General features: G+C 45.2%; 1 protein-coding gene across 1 annotated transcript; it reads right to left on the minus strand.

The window, feature by feature from the left end:
* LOC118381386 (phospholipase A and acyltransferase 1) lies at positions 1-23,987 on the minus strand. Its single transcript, XM_052496297.1, has 5 exons — positions 23,835-23,987; positions 21,357-21,486; positions 724-812; positions 468-632; positions 1-344 (listed from the first exon to the last, which is right to left on the minus strand). Exons 1-5 carry the CDS (start codon positions 23,841-23,843, stop codon positions 279-281), a joined length of 459 nt encoding a protein of 152 aa, XP_052352257.1. The 5' UTR covers positions 23,844-23,987; the 3' UTR covers positions 1-278.
* Between the last annotated feature and the right edge of the window lie 124 nt (positions 23,988-24,111).

The raw sequence follows: 24,111 nt of genomic DNA on the forward strand, positions 1-24,111 counted from the left end.
AAGTGTTTTACTGTATTTTATTGATGTGTGTATATATATATATATATATATATATATATATATATATATATATATATATAACAGTGTTCAATGTAACCCTGAAGGTAAAACCTCAGAAATATAATTGACTCTATATCAGCATCCTACACTGATGAGTTACATTTAAAAAAAAATTACTGTTATGATTCTCCTTGTTGTACCTCGTTAGTAGATATCTAGAGGGAATTAAACTGTAGACTGTGTTCCAATCTAGAACACAGCCACGGTCGTCGTCATGGTTACAACTTCTTCTTCTCAAACGGCTTCTTCCAGGTGGGCAGGATCTGGGCGTAGACCTTTTCAATCTGTAACCAATGACAACAGATCTTCTCAATCTTACAACCAATCACATCAGACATCGTTGCACATCATACCCTCCTTCCCCCTCAAAAGACACACACACACGCACTCACCATCCCTACCCTTACCTGGGTGGACTTCTTGAGTCCGTATCTGAAGAGCGTGGCCTGGTGTTCAGAGTTATGAAACAGGATGTCGAAGGTGACGTCTCTACCTATCATGTCGTCTATAGCGGGTTTCACCAGAGAGTAGAAGTCCCTGGGAGGATGGACCTCATCCAGCAAGTTCCTCACCTGCATACATTCACACAGAGGAGCTATAACCTCACCTACACACACAGTAAATATTATATTATTATAGTTTGCATCTGAGTGAGTGTGTTACCTTGTATTTCCGTCCCACTAGCTCCACTGGGTCCAGTTTGACCTCTGACTTCAGGGCTCGACCAAATAACAGCAGCTTCGTCTCCGAGTCTACACACAAAGTCGGTCAGTACAGCATAGCAAGTGTGTGTGTACACGTTTCACGATACTTGTGATTACTTAAAGAAATATATATTTAACCTTTATTTAGATAGGCAAGTCAGTTATTTACAATGACAGGCTAGGAACAGTGGGTTTAACTCCCTTGTTCAGGGGCAGAACAACAGGTTTTTACCTTGTCAGCTTGGGGATTCGATCGAGCAACCTTTTGGTTACTGGCCCAATGCTCCAACCACTAGGCTACCTGCCGCCCAGGTAGCCTAATGGTTGGACTTGAAGTCCTCACAAGAATAGTTAACCAAATGAAATTCAGAGAAGTGAGGACATTTTGACGGTTCTCACTTGTAAAAAAGGCCAATTTAGGCTTCGGGGTTTATGGTATCAAATGTTGGTCCCCAAAAAGTCCTCACAAGTATAATAACACAAAAACGAAAACAAATGCAAATTGTTGTGGACATGGAAACAGGTTGTCTGAATTCAATAAAGTTTTGCGTCTACTTTCCCCTAACCTAAACACTGCCCGCAGATTCTGAAACAGGTGTGTACGTTACCACTGTAGTTGTCTTCCAGATTAGACGATGTTTATGAATTCGTGGGCATTGTAGCATATTTAGGGTCCTCATTTATAAACCGTTACTTGACGTGAGAATGTACTTGCCACCCCACAAACCTGCGATATATGCTTACGCACATCTGGTAGCAGTTGAAATATTGTATTGCGTTGCTAGAAAGTAAGTATGTCGTGCAATTGGGGATATGATGTAAAGCTTACGTTTTTTTATGCTTTGTCTGAATAGCTTACTGTAAGTTGAAATGTCTCAAGGTGAACATTATTTCATTTATGATACATAATACATAGTTCTTTAACACCTTTTCTAGCCATGACGGTTCATATTCCAGAATAAGCTTTTGCCCAAAACAAATTCAGGCTGGTCACCCATGACACAAGTCAGTATTTCGGGGATGACGTGGAAACCGGCCACTAGGGAACGCTGTTACCTCACCTAGGTTTCAACGTTGTGGACGGCGATAAACATCTGCCTCTGAATCTAAAGGTTGCGTGTTTGAATCCAGTTATAGAAAGTTGTTTCGACCCTTACCTTAACCATTCAGAGTTAATGCCTAACCTTAAGAATTCGGAGTAAATGTCTAAACTTAAACTTTTGGAACAACTTCTACATTTGGCATTTGAGAAACATGAATGAACTTCTAATTCTGACAAGAGTTTGAAGAACAAATTACAATGTTACATCTTTCATTTAATTGAGCCTATCCGTATTTTGCTCTATACATCTGAAAGGGAACGCGGTTTATAGAGTAATACTGAGTCAAATTTAAAACATGGACAGTTGATATTTTGCTTTGAAGTGTGTAGGCTATTGCTAAAAATTAAGCAGACATACTGTATGTAAGCTTCTAGACAATGTTTCAGAATTTGCGGGCAGCGTAGCACATTTAGGTTTGGGAAAAAAGTAAATGCAAAAACATGACTGAAATCAAATGATCAGTTTACAGGTACACAAGACTTTTGTTTTTCTTACTGCAAATAATGCAAATGTATTTGCAAAGAATTTAAACATTCTGACAACAGACATTTAATCAAGATTGCCATTGCTCCTTATTTTAGTAACTTGTCGAAATTCCAATACTTTTAGTAACTTCCCTGGTCTAATTCCAATACTTTTAGTAACTTCCCTGGTCTAATTCCAATACTTTTAGTAACTTCCCTGGTCTAATTCCAATACTTTTAGTAACTTCCCTGGTCTAATTCCAATACTTTTAGTAACTTCCCTGGTCTAATTCCAATACTTTTAGTAACTTCCCTGGTCTAATTCCAATACTTTTAGTAACTTCCCTGGTCTAATTCCAATACTTTTAGTAACTTCCCTGGTCTAATTCCAATACTTTTAGTAACTTCCCTGGTCTAATTCCAATACTTCCACAGTATACAGCAGATAAGGGTGTAATATTGTCACCACAAAGGGCATAACCCTAACCCTAACCCTTTTAATACTCATTCACACGTGCAGTTTCAAGACGGGTCAGATTTATATTGGGAAAAATGTGCATGTATTGCGTGCGACAAGTTTCTAAATCTTTTGTACAAATTGTTTTCATAAATGGCGCATGCAGATATTTAGTGTCAAATGTACGCAGCGGTTATAAATGAGGCCCCTGTTCTTCAGGGGGCCCCCTAATGATTTTGTTAGTCACTCTCACTCAGATATCATATTAACAAAAATGGCGCCTGGAGAGGAAGGCAGATGTATCTCATAAGCTGTAGACCACACTATCTACCTAGAGAGTTTTCATCTGTATTTTTCATAGCTATTTACATACCACCACAGTCAGAGTCTGGCACTAAGACAGCATTGAATGAGCTGTATTCTGCCATAAGCAAACAAGAAAACACTCACCCAGAGGCGGCGCTCCTAGTGGCCGGGGACTTTAATGCAGGGAAACTAAAATCAGTTTCACCTCATTTCTATCAGCATGTTAAATGTGCAACCAGAGGAATTATTTTAGACCACCTTTACTCCACACACAGACATGTACGAAGCTCTCCCTCACCCTCCATTTGGGGAATCTGACCACAACTCTATCCTCCTGATTCCTGCTTACAAGCAAAAGCAGGAAGCACCAGTCAATTTAAAAAAATGGTCAGATGAAGCAGAGGCTAAGCTACAGGACTGTTTTGCTAGCACAGACTGGAATATGTCCCGGGATTCCTCCGATGGCATTGAGAGGTACACCACATCTGTCATTGGCTTCATCAAGTGCATCGATGATGTCATCCCCACAGTGACTGTACGTACATACCCCAAACAGAAGCCATGGATTACAGGCAACATCAGCATTGAGCTAAAAGGTAGAGCTGTCGGTTTCAAGGAGCGGGACGCTAACCTGGAAGCTTATAAGAAATCCTGCTATGTCCTCCGATGAACCATCAAACCAGGCAAAGCGTCAACACAGGGCTAAGTTTGAATCGTACTACACCGACGCTCGTCGGATGTGGCAAGGCTTGCAAACCATTGCAGACTACAAAAGGAAGCACAGCTGAGAGCTACCCAGTGGCACAAGCCAACCAGACGAGCTAAACTACTTCTATGCTCGCTTCGAGGCAAATAACACTGAAACATGCACGAGAGCACCAGCTGTTCCTGAAGACTGTGTGATCACGCTCTGTGCAGCCAGTGTGATTAAGACGTTTAAACAGGTCAACATTCACAAGGTCGCAGGGCCAGGCGGATTACCAGGACGTGTACTCCGAGCATGCACTGTTCAACTGGCAAGTGTCTTCACCAACATTTTCAACCTGTCCCTGACCGAGTCTGTAATACCAACATGCTTTAACCATGTCCAAGAACACTAAGGTAACCTGCCTAAATGACTACCGACCCGTAGCACTCACGTTTGAAAGGCTGGTCATGGCTCACATCAACACCATTATACCAGAAACCCTAAACTCACTCCAATTTGCATACCGCCCCAACAGATCCACAGATGATGCAATCTCTTGCACTCCACAATGCCCTTTCCCACCTGGACAAAAGGAACACCTATGTGAGAATGCTATTCATTGACTAGATTTACACAATCCTGGATACATTTTTTTTTCTTAGCTAAACGTGACGCACAAAATGGAGCGATTTCTCCTAAACAAATAATCTTTCAGGAAAAACTGAACATTTTGCTATCTAACTGAGTCTCCTCATTGAAAACATCAGAAGTTCTTCAAAGGTAAATTATTTTAATTTGAATGGTTTTCTGGTTTTTGTGAAAATGTTGCCTGCTGAATGCTAACGCTAAATGCTATGCTAACGCTAAATGCTGTTACACAAATGCTTGTTTCGCTATGATTGAGAAGCATATTTTTGAAAATCTGAGATGACAGTGTTGTTAACAAAAGGCTAAGCTTGAGAGCTAGCATATTTATTTCATTTCATTTGCGATTTTCATGAATAGTTAACGTTGCGTTATGGTAATGAGCTTGAGGCTGTATTCACGATCCCGGATGGCTCGACGCAAGAAGTTAAGTTTGCTGATGACACAACAGTGATCGGCGTAATCACCGACAATGACGAGACAGCCTATAGGGAGGAAGCCAGAGACCTGGCCGTGTGCTGCCAGGGCAACAACCTCTCCCTCAACGTGATCAAGACAAAGGAGATGATTGTGGACTACAGGAAAAAGAGGACCGAGCACAACCCCATTCTCATCAACAGGGCTGCAGTGGAGCAGGTTGAGAGCTTCAAGTTCCTTGCTGTCCACATCACCAACAAACTAACATGGTCCAAGCATACCAAGACAGTTGTGAAGAGGGATCGACAAAACCTATTCCCCCTCAGGACACTGAAAAGATTTGGCATGGGTCCTCAGATCCTCAAAAGGTTCTACAGCTGCAGCATCACTGCCTGGTATGGCAACTGCTCGGTCTCCGACCACAAGGCACTACAGAGGGTAGTGCAAACAGCCCAGGACATCACTGGAGCCAAACTTCCTGCCATCCAGGAACTCTATACCAGACGGTGTCAGAGGAAGGCCCTAAAAATTGTCAAAGACTCCAGCCACCTTAGTCATAGACTGTTCACTCTGCTATCGCATGGCAAGCAGTACCGGAGCATCAAGTCTAGGTCCAAGAGGCTTCTAAACAGCTTCTACCACATCTAATCAAATGGCTACCCAGACTATCCCCCCCCCCTTTTTACACCACTGCTACTCTCTGTTGTTATCATCTATGCATAGTCACTTTAATAACTATACCTACATGTAAATATTACCTCAACTAACCAGTGCCCCCACACATTGACTCTGTACTGGTACCCCCTGTATATAGCCTCCACATTGACTCTGTACCGGTACCACCCTGTATATAGTCTCCACATTGACTCTGTACCGGTACCCCCCTGTATATAGCCTCCACATTGACTCTGTACCGGTACCACCCTGTATATAGTCTCCACATTGACTCTGTACCGGTACCCCCTGTATATAGCCTCCACATTGACTCTGTACCGGTACCCCCTGTATATAGCCTCCACATTGACTCTGTACCCATACCCCCTGTATATAGTCTCCACATTGACTCTGTACCGGTACCCCCCTGTATATAGTCTCCACATTGACTCTGTACTGGTACCCCCCTGTATATAGTCTCCACATTGACTCTGTACCGGTACCCCCTGTATATAGTCTCCACATTGACTCTGTACCGGTACCCCCTGTATATAGCCTCCACATTGACTCTGTACCGGTACCCCTGTATATAGTCTCCACATTGACTCTGTACTGGTACCCCCTGTATATAGTCTCCACATTGACTCTGTACCGGTACCCCCTGTATATAGTCTCCACATTGACTCTGTACCGGTACCCCCTGTATATAGCCTCCACATTGACTCTGTACCGGTACCCCCTGTATATAGTCTCCACATTGACTCTGTACTGGTACCCCCTGTATATAGTCTCCACATTGACTCTGTACCGGTACCCCCTGTATATAGTCTCCACATTGACTCTGTACCGGTACCCCCTGTATATAGCCTCCAAATTGACTCTGTACCGGTACCCCCTGTATATAGTCTCCACATTGACTCTGTACCGGTACCCCCTGTATATAGCCTCCACATTGACTCTGTACCGGTACCCCTGTATATAGCCTCCACATAGACTCTGTACCGGTACCCCCTGTATATAGCCTCCACATTGACTCTGTACCGGTACCCCCTGTATATAGTCTCCACATTGACTCTGTACCGGTACCCCCCTGTATATAGCCTCCACATTGACTCTGTACCGGTACCCCCTGTATATAGTCTCCACATTGACTCTGTACCGGTACCCCCTGTATATAGCCTCCACATTGACTCTGTACTGGTACCCCCCTGTATATAGTCTCCACATTGACTCTGTACCGGTACCCCCTGTATATAGTCTCCACATTGACTCTGTACCGGTACCCCCTGTATATAGTCTCCACATTGACTCTGTACCGGTACCTCCCTGTATATAGTCTCCACATTGACTCTGTACTGGTACCCCCTGTATATAGTCTCCACATTGACTCTGTACCGGTACCTCCCTGTATATAGTCTCCACATTGACTCTGTACTGGTACCCCCTGTATATAGTCTCCACATTGACTCTGTACCGGTACCCCCCTGTATATAGTCTCCACATTGACTCTGTACTGGTACCCCCCTGTATATAGCCTCCACATTGACTCTGTACCGGTACCCCCTGTATATAGTCTCCACATTGACTCTGTACCGGTACCCCCTGTATATAGTCTCCACATGGACTCTGTACCGGTACCCCCCTGTATATAGTCTCCACATTGACTCTGTACCGGTACCCCCTGTATATAGTCTCCACATTGACTCTGTACCGGTACCCCCCTGTATATAGCCTCCAAATTGACTCTGTACCGGTACCCCCTGTATATAGTCTCCACATTGACTCTGTACCGGTACCCCTGTATATAGCCTCCACATTGACTCTGTACCGGTACCCCCTGTATATAGCCTCCACATAGACTCTGTACCGGTACCCCCTGTATATAGCCTCCACATTGACTCTGTACCGGTACCCCCTGTATATAGTCTCCACATTGACTCTGTACCGGTACCCCCTGTATATAGCCTCCACATTGACTCTGTACCGGTACCCCCTGTATATAGTCTCCACATTGACTCTGTACCGGTACCCCCTGTATATAGCCTCCACATTGACTCTGTACTGGTACCCCCTGTATATAGTCTCCACATTGACTCTGTACCGGTACCCCCTGTATATAGTCTCCACATTGACTCTGTACCGGTACCCCTGTATATAGTCTCCACATTGACTCTGTACCGGTACCTCCCTGTATATAGTCTCCACATTGACTCTGTACTGGTACCCCCTGTATATAGTCTCCACATTGACTCTGTACCGGTACCTCCCTGTATATAGTCTCCACATTGACTCTGTACTGGTACCCCCTGTATATAGTCTCCACATTGACTCTGTACCGGTACCCCATGTATATAGTCTCCACATTGACTCTGTACCGGTACCTCCCTGTATATAGTCTCCACATTGACTCTGTACCGGTACCCCCCTGTATATAGTCTCCACATTGACTATGTACTGGTACCCCTCTGTATATAGTCTCCACATTGACTCTGTACCGGTACCTCCCTGTATATAGCCTCCACATTGACTCTGTACCGGTACCCCCCTGTATATAGCCTCCACATTGACTCTGTACCGGTACCCCCTGTATATAGTCTCCACATTGACTCTGTACCGGTACCCCTGTATATAGTCTCCACATTGACTCTGTACTGGTACCCCCTGTATATAGTCTCCACATTGACTCTGTACCGGTACCCCCTGTATAAATGGCATATATTATATTATTATTATTATTATATAGTCTCCACATTGACTCTGTACCGGTACCCCTGTATATAGCCTCCACATTGACTCTGTACCGGTACCCCCTGTATATAGTCTCCACATTGACTCTGTACCGGTACCCCCTGTATATAGTCTCCACATTGACTCTGTACTGGTACCCCCTGTATATAGTCTCCACATTGACTCTGTACCGGTACCCCCTGTATATAGTCTCCACATTGACTCTGTACCGGTACCCCCTGTATATAGTCTCCACATGGACTCTGTACCGGTACCCCCTGTATATAGTCTCCACATTGACTCTGTACTGGTACCCCCTGTATATAGTCTCCACATTGACTCTGTACCGGTACCCCCTGTATATAGTCTCCACATTGACTCTGTACCGGTACCCCCTGTATATAGCCTCCACATTGACTCTGTACCGGTACCCCCTGTATATAGTCTCCACATTGACTCTGTACTGGTACCCCCTGTATATAGTCTCCACATTGACTCTGTACCGGTACCCCCTGTATATAGTCTCCACATTGACTCTGTACCGGTACCCCCTGTATATAGCCTCCAAATTGACTCTGTACCGGTACCCCCTGTATATAGTCTCCACATTGACTCTGTACCGGTACCCCCTGTATATAGCCTCCACATTGACTCTGTACCGGTACACCCTGTATATAGCCTCCACATAGACTCTGTACCGGTACCCCCCTGTATATAGCCTCCACATTGACTCTGTACCGGTACCCCCCTGTATATAGTCTCCACATTGACTCTGTACCGGTACCCCCTGTATATAGCCTCCACATTGACTCTGTACCGGTACCCCCTGTATATAGTCTCCACATTGACTCTGTACCGGTACCCCCTGTATATAGCCTCCACATTGACTCTGTACTGGTACCCCCCTGTATATAGTCTCCACATTGACTCTGTACCGGTACCCCCTGTATATAGTCTCCACATTGACTCTGTACCGGTACCCCCTGTATATAGTCTCCACATTGACTCTGTACCGGTACCTCCCTGTATATAGTCTCCACATTGACTCTGTACTGGTACCCCCTGTATATAGTCTCCACATTGACTCTGTACCGGTACCTCCCTGTATATAGTCTCCACATTGACTCTGTACTGGTACCCCCTGTATATAGTCTCCACATTGACTCTGTACCGGTACCCCATGTATATAGTCTCCACATTGACTCTGTACCGGTACCTCCCTGTATATAGTCTCCACATTGACTCTGTACCGGTACCCCCCTGTATATAGTCTCCACATTGACTATGTACTGGTACCCCTCTGTATATAGTCTCCACATTGACTCTGTACCGGTACCTCCCTGTATATAGCCTCCACATTGACTCTGTACCGGTACCCCCCTGTATATAGCCTCCACATTGACTCTGTACCGGTACCCCCTGTATATAGTCTCCACATTGACTCTGTACCGGTACCCCCTGTATATAGTCTCCACATTGACTCTGTACTGGTACCCCCTGTATATAGTCTCCACATTGACTCTGTACCGGTACCCCCCTGTATAAATGGCATATATTATATTATTATTATTATTATATAGTCTCCACATTGACTCTGTACCGGTACCCCCTGTATATAGCCTCCACATTGACTCTGTACCGGTACCCCCTGTATATAGTCTCCACATTGACTCTGTACCGGTACCCCCTGTATATAGTCTCCACATTGACTCTGTACTGGTACCCCCTGTATATAGTCTCCACATTGACTCTGTACCGGTACCCCCTGTATATAGTCTCCACATTGACTCTGTACCGGTACCCCCTGTATATAGTCTCCACATTGACTCTGTACCGGTACCCCCTGTATATAGCCTCCACATTGACTCTGTACCGGTACCCCTGTATATAGTCTCCACATTGACTCTGTACTGGTACCCCCCTGTATATAGTCTCCACATTGACTCTGTACTGGTACCCCCTGTATATAGTCTCCACATTGACTCTGTACTGGTACCCCCTGTATATAGTCTCCACATTGACTCTGTACTCTGGTACCCCCTGTATATAGTCTCCACATTGACTCTGTACTGGTACCCCCTGTATATAGTCTCCACATTGACTCTGTACTGGTACCCCCTGTATATAGTCTCCACATTGACTCTGTACTGGTACCCCCTGTATATAGTCTCCACATTGACTCTGTACCGGTACCCCCTGTATATAGCCTCCACATTGACTCTGTACCGGTACCCCCTGTATATAGCCTCCACATTGACTCTGTACCGGTACCCCCTGTATATAGCCTCCACATTGACTCTGTACCGGCACCCCCTGTATATAGTCTCCACATTGACTCTGTACCGGTACCCCCTGTATATAGCCTCCACATTGACTCTGTACCGGTACCCCCTGTATATAGCCTCCACATTGACTCTGTACCGGTACCCCCTGTATATAGTCTCCACATTGACTCTGTACCGGTACCCCCTGTATATAGTCTCCACATTGACTCTGTACCGGTACCCCCTGTATATAGTCTCCACATTGACTCTGTACTGGTACCCCCTGTATATAGTCTCCACATTGACTCTGTACCGGTACCCCCCTGTATAAATGGCATATATTATATTATTATTATTATTATATAGTCTCCACATTGACTCTGTACCGGTACCCCCTGTATATAGCCTCCACATTGACTCTGTACCGGTACCCCCCTGTATATAGTCTCCACATTGACTCTGTACCGGTACCCCCTTGTATATAGTCTCCACATTGACTCTGTACTGGTACCCCCTGTATATAGTCTCCACATTGACTCTGTACCGGTACCCCCTGTATATAGTCTCCACATTGACTCTGTACCGGTACCCCCTGTATATAGTCTCCACATTGACTCTGTACCGGTACCCCCTGTATATAGTCTCCACATTGACTCTGTACTGGTACCCCCCTGTATATAGTCTCCACATTGACTCTGTACCGGTACCCCCATGTATATAGTCTCCACATTGACTCTGTACCGGTACCCCCCTGTATATAGTCTCCACATTGACTCTGTACCGGTACCCCCCTGTATATAGTCTCCACATTGACTCTGTTCCGGTACACCCCTGTATATAGTCTCCACATTGACTCTATACTGGTACCCCCCTGTATATAGTCTCCACATTGACTCTGTACCGGTACCCCCTGTATATAGCCTCCACATTGACTCTGTACCGGTACCCCCTGTATATAGTCTCCACATTGACTCTATACTGGTACCCCCTGTATATAGTCTCCACATTGACTCTGTACCGGTACCCCCTGTATATAGTCTCCACATTGACTCTGTACCGGTACCCCCTGTATATAGTCTCCACATTGACTCTATACTGGTACCCCCTGTATATAGTCTCCACATTGACTCTGTACCGGTACCCCCTGTATATAGTCTCCACATTGACTCTATACTGGTACCCCCCTGTATATAGTCTCCACATTGACTCTATACCGGTACCCCCCTGTATATAGTCTCCACATTGACTCTGTACCGGTACCCCCCTGTATATAGCCTCCACATTGACTCTGTACCGGTACCCCCCTGTATATAGTCTCCACATTGACTCTATACTGGTACCCCCCTGTATATAGTCTCCACATTGACTCTATACTGGTACCCCCCTGTATATAGCCTCCACATTGACTCTATACTGGTACCCCCCTGTATATAGTCTCCACATTGACTCTGTACCGGTACCCCCCTGTATATAGTCTCCACATTGACTCTGTACCGGTACCCCCCTGTATATAGTCTCCACATTGACTCTATACTGGTACCCCCCTGTATATAGTCTCCACATTGACTCTGTACCGGTACCCCCCTGTATATAGTCTCCACATTGACTCTATACTGGTACCCCCCTGTATATAGTCTCCACATTGACTCTATACTGGTACCCCCCTGTATATAGTCTCCACATTGACTCTGTACTGGTACCCCCCTGTATATAGCTCTCCACATTGACTCTATACTGGTACCCCCTGTATATAGTCTCCACATTGACTCTATACTGGTACCCCCTGTATATAGTCTCCACATTGACTCTGTACCGGTACCCCCTGTATATAGTCTCCACATTGACTCTATACTGGTACCCCCTGTATATAGTCTCCACATTGACTCTGTACCGGTACCCCCTGTATATAGCCTCCACATTGACTCTATACTGGTACCCCCCTGTATATAGTCTCCACATTGACTCTATACTGGTACCCCCTGTATATAGTCTCCACATTGACTCTGTACCGGTACCCCCTGTATATAGTCTCCACATTGACTCTATACTGGTACCCCCCTGTATATAGTCTCCACATTGACTCTGTACCGGTACCCCCCTGTATATAGCCTCCACATTGACTCTATACTGGTACCCCCTGTATATAGTCTCCACATTGACTCTGTACCGGTACCCCTGTATATAGTCTCCACATTGACTCTGTACTGGTACCCCCTGTATATAGTCTCCACATTGACTCTGTACTGGTACCCCCCCTGTATATAGTCTCCACATTGACTCTGTACTGGTACCCCTGTATATAGTCTCCACATTGACTCTGTACTGGTACCCCTGTATATAGTCTCCACATTGACTCTGTACCGGTACCCCCTGTATATAGTCTCCACATTGACTCTGTACTGGTACCCCCTGTATATAGCCTCCACATTGACTCTGTACCGGTACCCCCTGTATATAGTCTCCACATTGACTCTGTACCGGTACCCCTGTATATAGCCTCCACATTGACTCTGTACTGGTACCCCCTGTATATAGTCTCCACATTGACTCTGTACTGGTACCCCCCTGTATATAGTCTCCACATTGACTCTGTACTGGTACCCCCCTGTATATAGTCTCCACATTGACTCTGTACTGGTACCCCCTGTATATAGTCTCCACATTGACTCTGTACCGGTACCCCCTGTATATAGCCTCCACATTGACTCTGTACCGGTACCCCCTGTATATAGCCTCCACATTGACTCTGTACCGGTACCCCCTGTATATAGTCTCCACATTGACTCTGTACCGGCACCCCCTGTATATAGTCTCCACATTGACTCTGTACCGGTACCCCCTGTATATAGTCTCCACATTGACTCTGTACCGGTACCCCCTGTATATAGCCTCCACATTGACTCTGTACCGGTACCCCCCTGTATATAGCCTCCACATTGACTCTGTACCGGTACCCCCTGTATATAGCCTCCACATTGACTCTGTACCGGCACCCCCCTGTATATAGTCTCCACATTGACTCTGTACCGGTACCCCTGTATATAGCCTCCACATTGACTCTGTACCGGTACCCCTGTATATAGTCTCCACATTGACTCTGTACCGGTACCCCCTGTATATAGTCTCCACATTGACTCTGTACCGGTACCCCCTGTATATAGTCTCCACATTGACTCTGTACCGGTACCCCCCTGTATATAGCCTCCACATTGACTCTGTACCGGTACCCCTGTATATAGCCTCCACATTGACTCTGTACCGGTACCCCTGTATATAGCCTCCACATTGACTCTGTACCGGTACCCCCATGTATATAGTCTCCACATTGACTCTGTACCGGTACCCCTGTATATAGTCTCCACATTGACTCTGTACCGGTACCCCCTGTATATAGCCTCCACATTGACTCTGTACCGGTACCCCCCTGTATATAGTCTCCACATTGACTCTATACTGGTACCCCCTGTATATAGTCTCCACATTAACTCTGTACCGGTACCCCCTGTATATAGCCTCCACATTGACTCTGTACCGGTACCCCCCTGTATATAGTCTCCACATTGACTCTATACTGGTACCCCCTGTATATAGTCTCCACATTGACTCTGTACCGGTACCCCCTGTATATAGTCTCCACATTGACTCTGTACCGGTACCCCCCTGTATATAGTCTCCACATTGACTCTGTACCGGTACCCCCCTGTATATAGTCTCCACATTGACTCTATACCGGTACCCCCCTGTATATAGTCTCCACATTGACTCTATACTGGTACCCCCCTGTATATAGTCTCCACATTGACTCTGAACCGGTACCCCCCTGTATATAGCCTCCACATTGACTCTGTACCGGTACCCCCCTGTATTTAGTCTCCACATTGACTCTATACTGGTACCCCCCTGTATATAGTCTCCACATTGACTCTATACTGGTACCCCCCTGTATATAGCCTCCACATTGACTCTATACTGGTACCCCCCTGTATATAGTCTCCACATTGACTCTGTACCGGTACCCCCTGTATATAGTCTCCACATTGACTCTGTACCGGTACCCCCCTGTATATAGTCTCCACATTGACTCTATACCGGTACCCCCCTGTATATAGTCTCCACATTGACTCTGTACCGGTACCCCCCTGTATATAGTCTCCACATTGACTCTATACTGGTACCCCCCTGTATATAGTCTCCACATTGACTCTATACTGGTACCCCCCTGTATATAGTCTCCACATTGACTCTGTACTGGTACCCCCCTGTATATAGCCTCCACATTGACTCTATACTGGTACCCCCCTGTATATAGTCTCCACATTGACTCTATACTGGTACCCCCCTGTATATAGTCTCCACATTGACTCTGTACCGGTACCCCCCTGTATATAGTCTCCACATTGACTCTATACTGGTACCCCCCTGTATATAGTCTCCACATTGACTCTGTACCGGTACCCCCCTGTATATAGCCTCCACATTGACTCTATACTGGTACCCCCCTGTATATAGTCTCCACATTGACTCTATACTGGTACCCCCCTGTACATAGTCTCCACATTGACTCTGTACCGGTACCCCCCTGTATATAGTCTCCACATTGACTCTATACTGGTACCCCCCTGTATATAGTCTCCACATTGACTCTGTACCGGTACCCCCCTGTATATAGCCTCCACATTGACTCTATACTGGTACCCCCCTGTATATAGTCTCCACATTGACTCTGTACCGGTACCCCCTGTATATAGTCTCCACATTGACTCTGTACTGGTACCCCCCTGTATATAGTCTCCACATTGACTCTGTACTGGTACCCCCTGTATATAGTCTCCACATTGACTCTGTACTGGTACCCCTGTATATAGTCTCCACATTGACTCTGTACTGGTACCCCCTGTATATAGTCTCCACATTGACTCTGTACCGGTACCCCCTGTATATAGTCTCCACATTGACTCTGTACTGGTACCCCCTGTATATAGCCTCCACATTGACTCTGTACCGGTACCCCCTGTATATAGCCTCCACATTGACTCTGTACTGGTACCCCTGTATATAGTCTCCACATTGACTCTGTACCGGTACCCCCTGTATATAGTCTCCACATTGACTCTGTACTGGTACCCCTGTATATAGCCTCCACATTGACTCTGTACTGGTACCCCCTGTATATAGTCTCCACATTGACTCTGTACTGGTACCCCCTGTATATAGTCTCCACATTGACTCTGTACCGGTACCCCCTGTATATAGCCTCCACATTGACTCTGTACCGGTACCCCCTGTATATAGCCTCCACATTGACTCTGTACCGGTACCCCCTGTATATAGTCTCCACATTGACTCTGTACCGGTACCCCCTGTATATAGTCTCCACATTGACTCTGTACCGGTACCCCCTGTATATAGTCTCCACATTGACTCTGTACCGGTACCCCCTGTATATAGTCTCCACATTGACTCTGTACCGGTACCCCCTGTATATAGTCTCCACATTGACTCTGTACCGGTACCCCCTGTATATAGTCTCCACATTGACTCTGTACCAGTACCCCCTGTATATAGTCTCCACATTGACTCTGTACCGGTACCCTCTGTATATAGTCTCCACATTGACTCTGTACCGGTACCCTCTGTATATAGTCTCCACATTGACTCTGTACCGGTACCCTCTGTATATAGTCTCCACATTGACTCTGTACCGGTACCCCCTGTATATAGTCTCCACATTGACTCTGTACCGGTACCCCCTGTATATAGTCTCCACATTGACTCTGTACCGGTACCCCTGTATATAGTCTCCACATTGACTCTGTACCGGTACCCCCTGTATATAGTCTCCACATTGACTCTGTACCGGTACCCCCTGTATATAGTCTCCACATTGACTCTGTACCGGTACCCCCTGTATATAGTCTCCACATTGACTCTGTACCAGTACCCCCTGTATATAGTCTCCACATTGACTCTGTACCGGTACCCCCTGTATATAGTCTCCACATTGACTCTGTACCGGTACCCCCTGTATATAGTCTCCACATTGACTCTGTACCGGTACCCCCTGTATATAGTCTCCACATTGACTCTGTACCGGTACCCCCTGTATATAGTCTCCACATTGACTCTGTACCGGTACCCCCCTGTATATAGTCTCCACATTGACTCTGTACCGGTACCCCCTGTATATAGTCTCCACATTGACTCTGTACCGGTACCCCTGTATATAGTCTCCACATTGACTCTGTACCGGTACCCCCTGTATATAGTCTCCACATTGACTCTGTACCGGTACCCCCTGTATATAGTCTCCACATTGACTCTGTACCGGTACCCCCCTGTATATAGTCTCCACATTGACTCTGTACCGGTACCCCCTGTATATAGTCTCCACATTGACTCTGTACTGGTACCCCTGTATATAGTCTCCACATTGACTCTGTACTGGTACCCCTGTATATAGCCTCCACATTGACTCTGTACCAGTACCCCTGTATATAGTCTCCACATTGACTCTGTACCGGTACCCCTGTATATAGTCTACACATTGACTCTGTACCGGTACCCCTTGTATATAGCCTCCACATTGACTCTGTACCGGTACCCCCTGTATATAGTCTCCACATTGACTCTGTACCGGTACCCCCTGTATATAGCCTCCACATTGACTCTGTACCGGTACCCCCTGTATATAGCCTCCACATTGACTCTGTACCGGTACCCCTGTATATAGCCTCCACATTGACTCTGTACCGGTACCCCTGTATATAGCCTCCACATTGACTCTGTACCGGTACCCCCTGTATATAGCCTCCACATTGACTCTGTACCGGTACCCCCTGTATATAGTCTCCACATTGACTCTATACTGGTACCCCTGTATATAGTCTCCACATTGACTCTGTACCGGTACCCCTGTATATAGCCTCCACATTGACTCTGTACCGGTGCCCCCCTGTATATAGTCTCCACATTGACTCTGTACCGGTACCCCCTGTATATAGTCTCCACATTGACTCTGTACCGGTACCCCCTGTATATAGTCTCCACATTGACTCTGTACAGGTACCCCTGTATATAGTCTCCACATTGACTCTGTACCGGTACCCCCTGTATATAGCCTCACCATTGACTCTGTACCGGTACCCCCTGTATATAGTCTCCACATTGACTCTGTACCGTACCCCTGTATATAGTCTCCACATTGACTCTGTACCGGTACCCCCTGTATATAGAGTCTCCACATTGACTCTGTACCGGTACCCCTGTATATAGTCTCCACATTGACTCTGTACCGGTACCCCCTGTATATAGTCTCCACATTGACTCTGTACCGGTACCCCCTGTATATAGTCTCCACATTGACTCTGTACCGGTACCCCCTGTATATAGTCTCCACATTGACTCTGTACCGGTACCCCCTGTATATAGTCTCCACATTGACTCTGTACTGGTACCCCTGTATATAGTCTCCACATTGACTCTGTACCGGTACCCCTGTATATAGTCTACACATTGACTCTGTACCGGTACCCCTGTATATAGCCTCCACATTGACTCTGTACCGGTACCCCTGTATATAGCCTCCACATTGACTCTGTACCGGTACCCCCTGTATATAGCCTCCACATTGACTCTGTACCGGTACCCCTGTATATAGTCTCCACATTGACTCTGTACCGGTACCCCTGTATATAGCCTCCACATTGACTCTGTACCGGTACCCCTGTATATAGTCTCCACATTGACTCTGTACCGGTACCCCCTGTATATAGTCTCCACATTGACTCTGTACCGGTACCCCCTGTATATAGTCTCCACATTGACTCTGTACCGGGACCCCTGTATATAGCCTCCACATTGACTCTGTACCGGTACCCCTGTATCTAGCCTCCACATTGACTCTGTACTGGTACCCCCTGTATATAGTCTCCACATTGACTCTGTACCGGTACCCCCTGTATATAGCCTCCACATTGACTCTGTACCGGTACCCCTGTATATAGCCTCCACATTGACTCTGTACCGGTACCCCTGTATATAGCCTCCACATTGACTCTGTACCGGTACCCCTGTATATAGCCTCCACATTGACTCTGTACCGGTACCCCCCTGTATATAGCCTCCACATTGACTCTGTACCGGTACCCCCTGTATATAGTCTCCACATTGACTCTGTACCGGTACCCCCTGTATATAGCCTCCACATTGACTCTGTACTGGTACCCCCTGTATATAGTCTCCACATTGACTCTATACTGGTACCCCTGTATATAGTCTCCACATTGACTCTGTACCGGTACCCCCTGTATATAGCCTCCACATTGACTCTGTACCGGTACCCCCTGTATATAGTCTCCACATTGACTCTGTACCGGTACCCCCTGTATATAGTCTCCACATTGACTCTGTACCGGTACCCCCTGTATATAGTCTCCACATTGACTCTGTACCGGTACCCCCTGTATATAGTCTCCACATTGACTCTGTACCGGTACCCCCTGTATATAGTCTCCACATTGACTCTGTACCGGTACCCCCTGTATATAGTCTCCACATTGACTCTGTACCGGTACCCCTGTATATAGTCTCCACATTGACTCTGTACTGGTACCCCCTGTATATAGTCTCCACATTGACTCTGTACCGGTACCCCCTGTATATAGTCTACACATTGACTCTGTACCGGTACCCCCTGTATATAGCCTCCACATTGACTCTGTACCGGTACCCCCTGTATATAGCCTCCACATTGACTCTGTACCGGTACCCCCTGTATATAGCCTCCACATTGACTCTGTACCGGTACCCCCTGTATATAGTCTCCACATTGACTCTGTACCGGTACCCCCTGTATATAGCCTCCACATTGACTCTGTACCGGTACCCCCTGTATATAGTCTCCACATTGACTCTGTACCGGTACCCCCTGTATATAGTCTCCACATTGACTCTGTACCGGTACCCCCTGTATATAATCTCCACATTGACTCTGTACCGGTACCCCTGTATATAATCTCCACATTGACTCTGTACCGGTACCCCCTGTATATAATCTCCACATTGACTCTGTACCGGTACCCCCTGTATATAATCTCCACATTGACTCTGTACCGGTACCCCCTGTATATAGTCTCCACATTGACTCTGTACCGGTACCCCCTGTATCTAGTCTCCACGTTGACTGTACCAGTACCCCCTGTATATAGCCTCCACATTGACTCTGTACCGGTACCCCCTGTATATAGTCTCCACATTGACTCTGTACCGGTACCCCCTGTATATAGTCTCCACATTGACTCTGTACCGGTACCCCCTGTATATAGTCTCCACGTTGACTCTGTACCAGTACCCCCTGTATATAGCCTCCACATTGACTCTGTACTGGTACCCCCTGTATATAGTCTCCACATTGACTCTGTACCAGTACCCCCTGTATATAGCCTCCACATTGACTCTGTACTGGTACCCCCTGTATATAGTCTCCACATTGACTCTGTACCGGTACCCCCTGTATATAGTCTCCACATTGACTCTGTACTGGTACCCCCCTGTATATAGCCTCCACATTGACTCTGTACTGGCACCCCCCTGTATATAGTCTCCACATTGACTCTGTACCGGTACCCCCTGTATATAGTCTCCACATTGACTCTGTACCGGTACCCCCCTGTATATAGTCTCCACATTGACTCTGTACCGGTACCCCCTGTATATAGTCTCCACGTTGACTCTGTACCAGTACCCCCTGTATATAGCCTCCACATTGACTCTGTACCGGTACCCCCTGTATATAGTCTCCACATTGACTCTGTACCGGTACCCCCCTGTATATAGTCTCCACGTTGACTCTGTACCAGTACCCCCCTGTATATAGTCTCCACGTTGACTCTGTACCAGTACCCCCTGTATATAGCCTCCACATTGACTCTGTACTGGTACCCCCCTGTATATAGTCTCCACATTGACTCTGTACCGGTACCCCCCTGTATATAGTCTCCACATTGTTATTTTACTGCTGTTCTTTAATGACTTGTTACTTTTATTTCTTATTCTCATCCATATATAGAGATTTTTTAACTGCATTACTGTTTCAGGGTTTGTAAGGTTCACTGTAAGTTTCACTGTAAGTTTCACTTTAAGGTTCACTGTAAGGTCCACTATAAGGTTCACTGTAAGGTTCACTATAAGGTTCACTTTAATTTTCACTGTAAGGTTCACTGTAAGGTTCACTGTACGGTTCACTGTACGGTTCACTGTACCTGTTCTATTCATGTGACTAATACATTTTGATTTAAACATGCGAGTCATTGCAACATTTGTAGAATTGCAAAGAAATAGCTTTAAATCTGCACAACCTTTCCCCAACCAATGTCAAAATGTGTAGAATTGCAAAGAAATAGCTTTAAATCTGCACAACTTTTCCCCAACCAATGTCAAAATGTGTAGAATTGTAGGAAATTAGCTGTAAAACTTCAACAACAACAAAACAAGTTCTGTAAAGTAAACTGTTTTGTTAACCTTTGTTAACAAAATATATAACAGATCCCTCTGTATGTATTTAATCATTTTTCATCCCGGTGCTGAGTTGATGTGTCGTGGCTAATCTGTGTTTGTAGATCAGTGAATGAAGCTACAACAACCAAAGAGATAATGGCTGGGAGGGGGGGCTCACTAAAACTCAAACCCTGGTTAAGGCCCTGTGTGTGTGTGTGTGTGTGTGTGTGTGTGTGTGTGTGTGTGTGTGTGTGTGTGTGTGTGTGTGTGTGTGTGTGTGTGTGTGTGTGTGTGTGTGTGTGTGTGTGTGTGTGTGTGTGTGTGTGTGTGTGTGTGTGTGTGTGTGTGTGTGTGTGTGTGTGTGGACACAGACCTCTGCAGGTAAGATGTGCTACGTAGGGCACTCCATCCCTCTCTCCGTAATAAATTCCAAAATGGGAGAAGTATTTATTCAGAGGAAACTCCAGGATGTCTCCTGGGAACGGCTTCGGATGGGAACTCCCCTACAAGGCAGAGAGAAACTGGAACTGAGACATGGTTACACACACACACACACACACACTTCCCCAAACTCAGAACCAAAACCCCACTACAGTTCCTGTGTTGACATAAAGTGCTAGTTGCTACAGATTGGTCAATCCTAGCTCAATAGCCAATAATGTAGCTGCAAGCAGCAATGAACGGGGTTCACAGGATGACAGAAAGGACACGAGAGCAGTTGGATAACAAAGCAAGGACTATCCTGTAGTAACTATCTTCCTTTATGTGCAATCAGTGAAAGCATTACCATGTTTATCTCTCAGTAACACAAGGACGAAGTTTGGTCTTTGGATACAGCAGGAAATCATTCTTAGGGCTCCATTTGAACAATCCTAACACAATGGTAAATCGTACCGCTGGAGCTAGGGCTATAGGTCCGGGTGTGAGTTCGAAATATTGTTTTGCTATTTTCACTGTGGGCATTATCAGCGCAATAGCTGGAGGTGGCACGAAAGGGCTGTGTTTTGATGAATATATTATAGGTGTGACGAGGGCTTGGCCACTCATTGGCCAATCAACACGCTGCATGCCGTTGTCTCAAGTTCTGTAGGTTATTAGCAGTATTTGCGCTGTCATCAACCTGGGGGCCAAGGAATATATTCTACCTAGTCCATTGTGGTTTGAGTTTGGTTGATACAGATACTCCAGTTTGGTTGATACAGTTGTTTAAATAAGATAGGCTACAGTAATGAGTAATAGCAACAATAGAAAATAAGATAATCCATTGTTTGCTCTACACATTTGGAGTGTTGACAGCCAACATTGTTGCAATTGGCTTAAAATCTCTGTTTAAGACGAGACAGACTTCATGACCAAAATGATCCTATTTAGACGTTGTAGTACATTTTTACACTAGAATAAAAGTTTGTTGACTCACATCAATGCCACAACATGCCGTTTTTAAAATAAGAAGTGGATTTTTTAAATCTAACATTCATTTTCATGAGACAAAGTCCACTTGATTGATAGTTATTTATCTAATATTTCATGGTGCCAATGACATCTATAGCGCCACCAACTGGTCTAAGGTTAAAGTGACTTTATATTCACACATTTTCTAAGGGCATAAGGTTTACATACCAAATGTTATGGTCCCATGTCCACCGGTTCAATCCTTATAGCCCTGTTGTGATATGGTGCCATCTAGTGGTGTAGCGTGGCCCACTTTGAATGCAACAACAATCATTCTCAAATCGAGTCAATCTGATTCACGGTTCATGAGAAAACGATATCTAAAAAGTGTTTTTAGCATTAGCATATTGGCAAAAAGTACATATGTGGTTCATAATGAGAAAATTATTGCAGATGAGCATTAAAAGTTGCATATGCTAATAATGAGTTGCTAATAGTTTCCTTATGAATACCACATTCAGTGAGGTTCTTCTAAGGGACGTCCATGACAACGATGACACGTTTCAAGTTCATAGGTCAGTGGTTTAAATGGACTTGTAAAATCTCATTTGTGATTTGTCAATAACTCTGCCATGTTTAGACCAATGAGTCATTTGGTCCTATGGTTCATGAGAAGTATTTTTGTCTGCATAATAACGTATTTGCTAGCATCTACTGGTATAGTGTGCCCATCTTTAAATGCATCAACCTTTTTTTCTCAAACTCTTTAGGGACTATTGTGATGAGTCGAAAGACCAAATTTGCTGTGAATCTGACTTTAAGTCCATGAGAATAATTTGGGGAAGTATTTTAAGCATTAGCTTTACATAATCAACAAGGGAATTGTTAACAGTTATTCCTTTTAAGATATCAATGCCAAACTTGGGAGTGGATTTACAAATAACTCAAGACATCTCTTAACCAATCCCTCAGCCTTGCTCAAACTAAGTTAAGATGTACAATTGGCCTACATGTTTAATTTTATGTTTTTGGGGTTTATGGTTCATGACATTTTAAAAAGTTTTTAGGTTTTCCAATTATGTGCCAATATATAGGAAAAATCTATCCTGACGGACATTATGAGTCATTGAGGCAAATTTGTTCAGCCTGAGGAAAGACACCTGAATACGTTTCAGCGCCACCTACAGGCGAACCAGTGCCATTATTTTAGACCAGGTTGCTCATGGCTTCTAGTTTCTGCGTGCCAAATTAGAAAATAAAGTTACCAATCTATGCTTGAGTTATTTGACTATGCAATTATCAAAGAATAACAATAGATTTGCTGTGAACCCCTAATAATGTCTAATAATATATGATTAAGTATAATAGTACCAGGTAGTAATGACAAGATAATATAACAATGACAAGATAATATAACAATGACAAGATAATATAACAATGTGATTAAGTAGAATCCTACCAGCCCCATGGATGTTGGTGTTTCTCTTCTGTGTGCTTTGAAACTCCAGTCAGACACACACACTTTAGAGAGACACTGAGAAATGCATAGATGATCTGAGAGTCTCTACTATCTTAATAATAATCTCAGTCATGTTTTGCATAAGGGACCGTGATAATATGACCCCTGTTCAGTCAGGAAACACCTGTTGACACAGCCACACACACCCTCAAATATAGAGAAAGATATCAGATGGATTACAAGCATTACACCGAAACCACTCCTATTACAAGCACAA

This window comes from Oncorhynchus keta, chromosome 35 (genome assembly GCF_023373465.1).
Source record: "Oncorhynchus keta strain PuntledgeMale-10-30-2019 chromosome 35, Oket_V2, whole genome shotgun sequence".
Taxonomy (NCBI): Eukaryota; Metazoa; Chordata; class Actinopteri; order Salmoniformes; family Salmonidae; genus Oncorhynchus; species Oncorhynchus keta.

What these genes read in the sequence shown, in the direction of transcription:
- LOC118381386 (XM_052496297.1), bottom strand. An exon ending in AGCACATCTTACCTGCAGAG is followed by an intron (nt 813 to 21,356) that starts GTCTGTGTCCAC and finishes CTTTGTGTGTAG; the next exon opens with ACTCGGAGACGAAGCTGCTG. An exon ending in TAGTGGGACGGAAATACAAG is followed by an intron (nt 633 to 723) that starts GTAACACACTCA and finishes GAATGTATGCAG; the next exon opens with GTGAGGAACTTGCTGGATGA.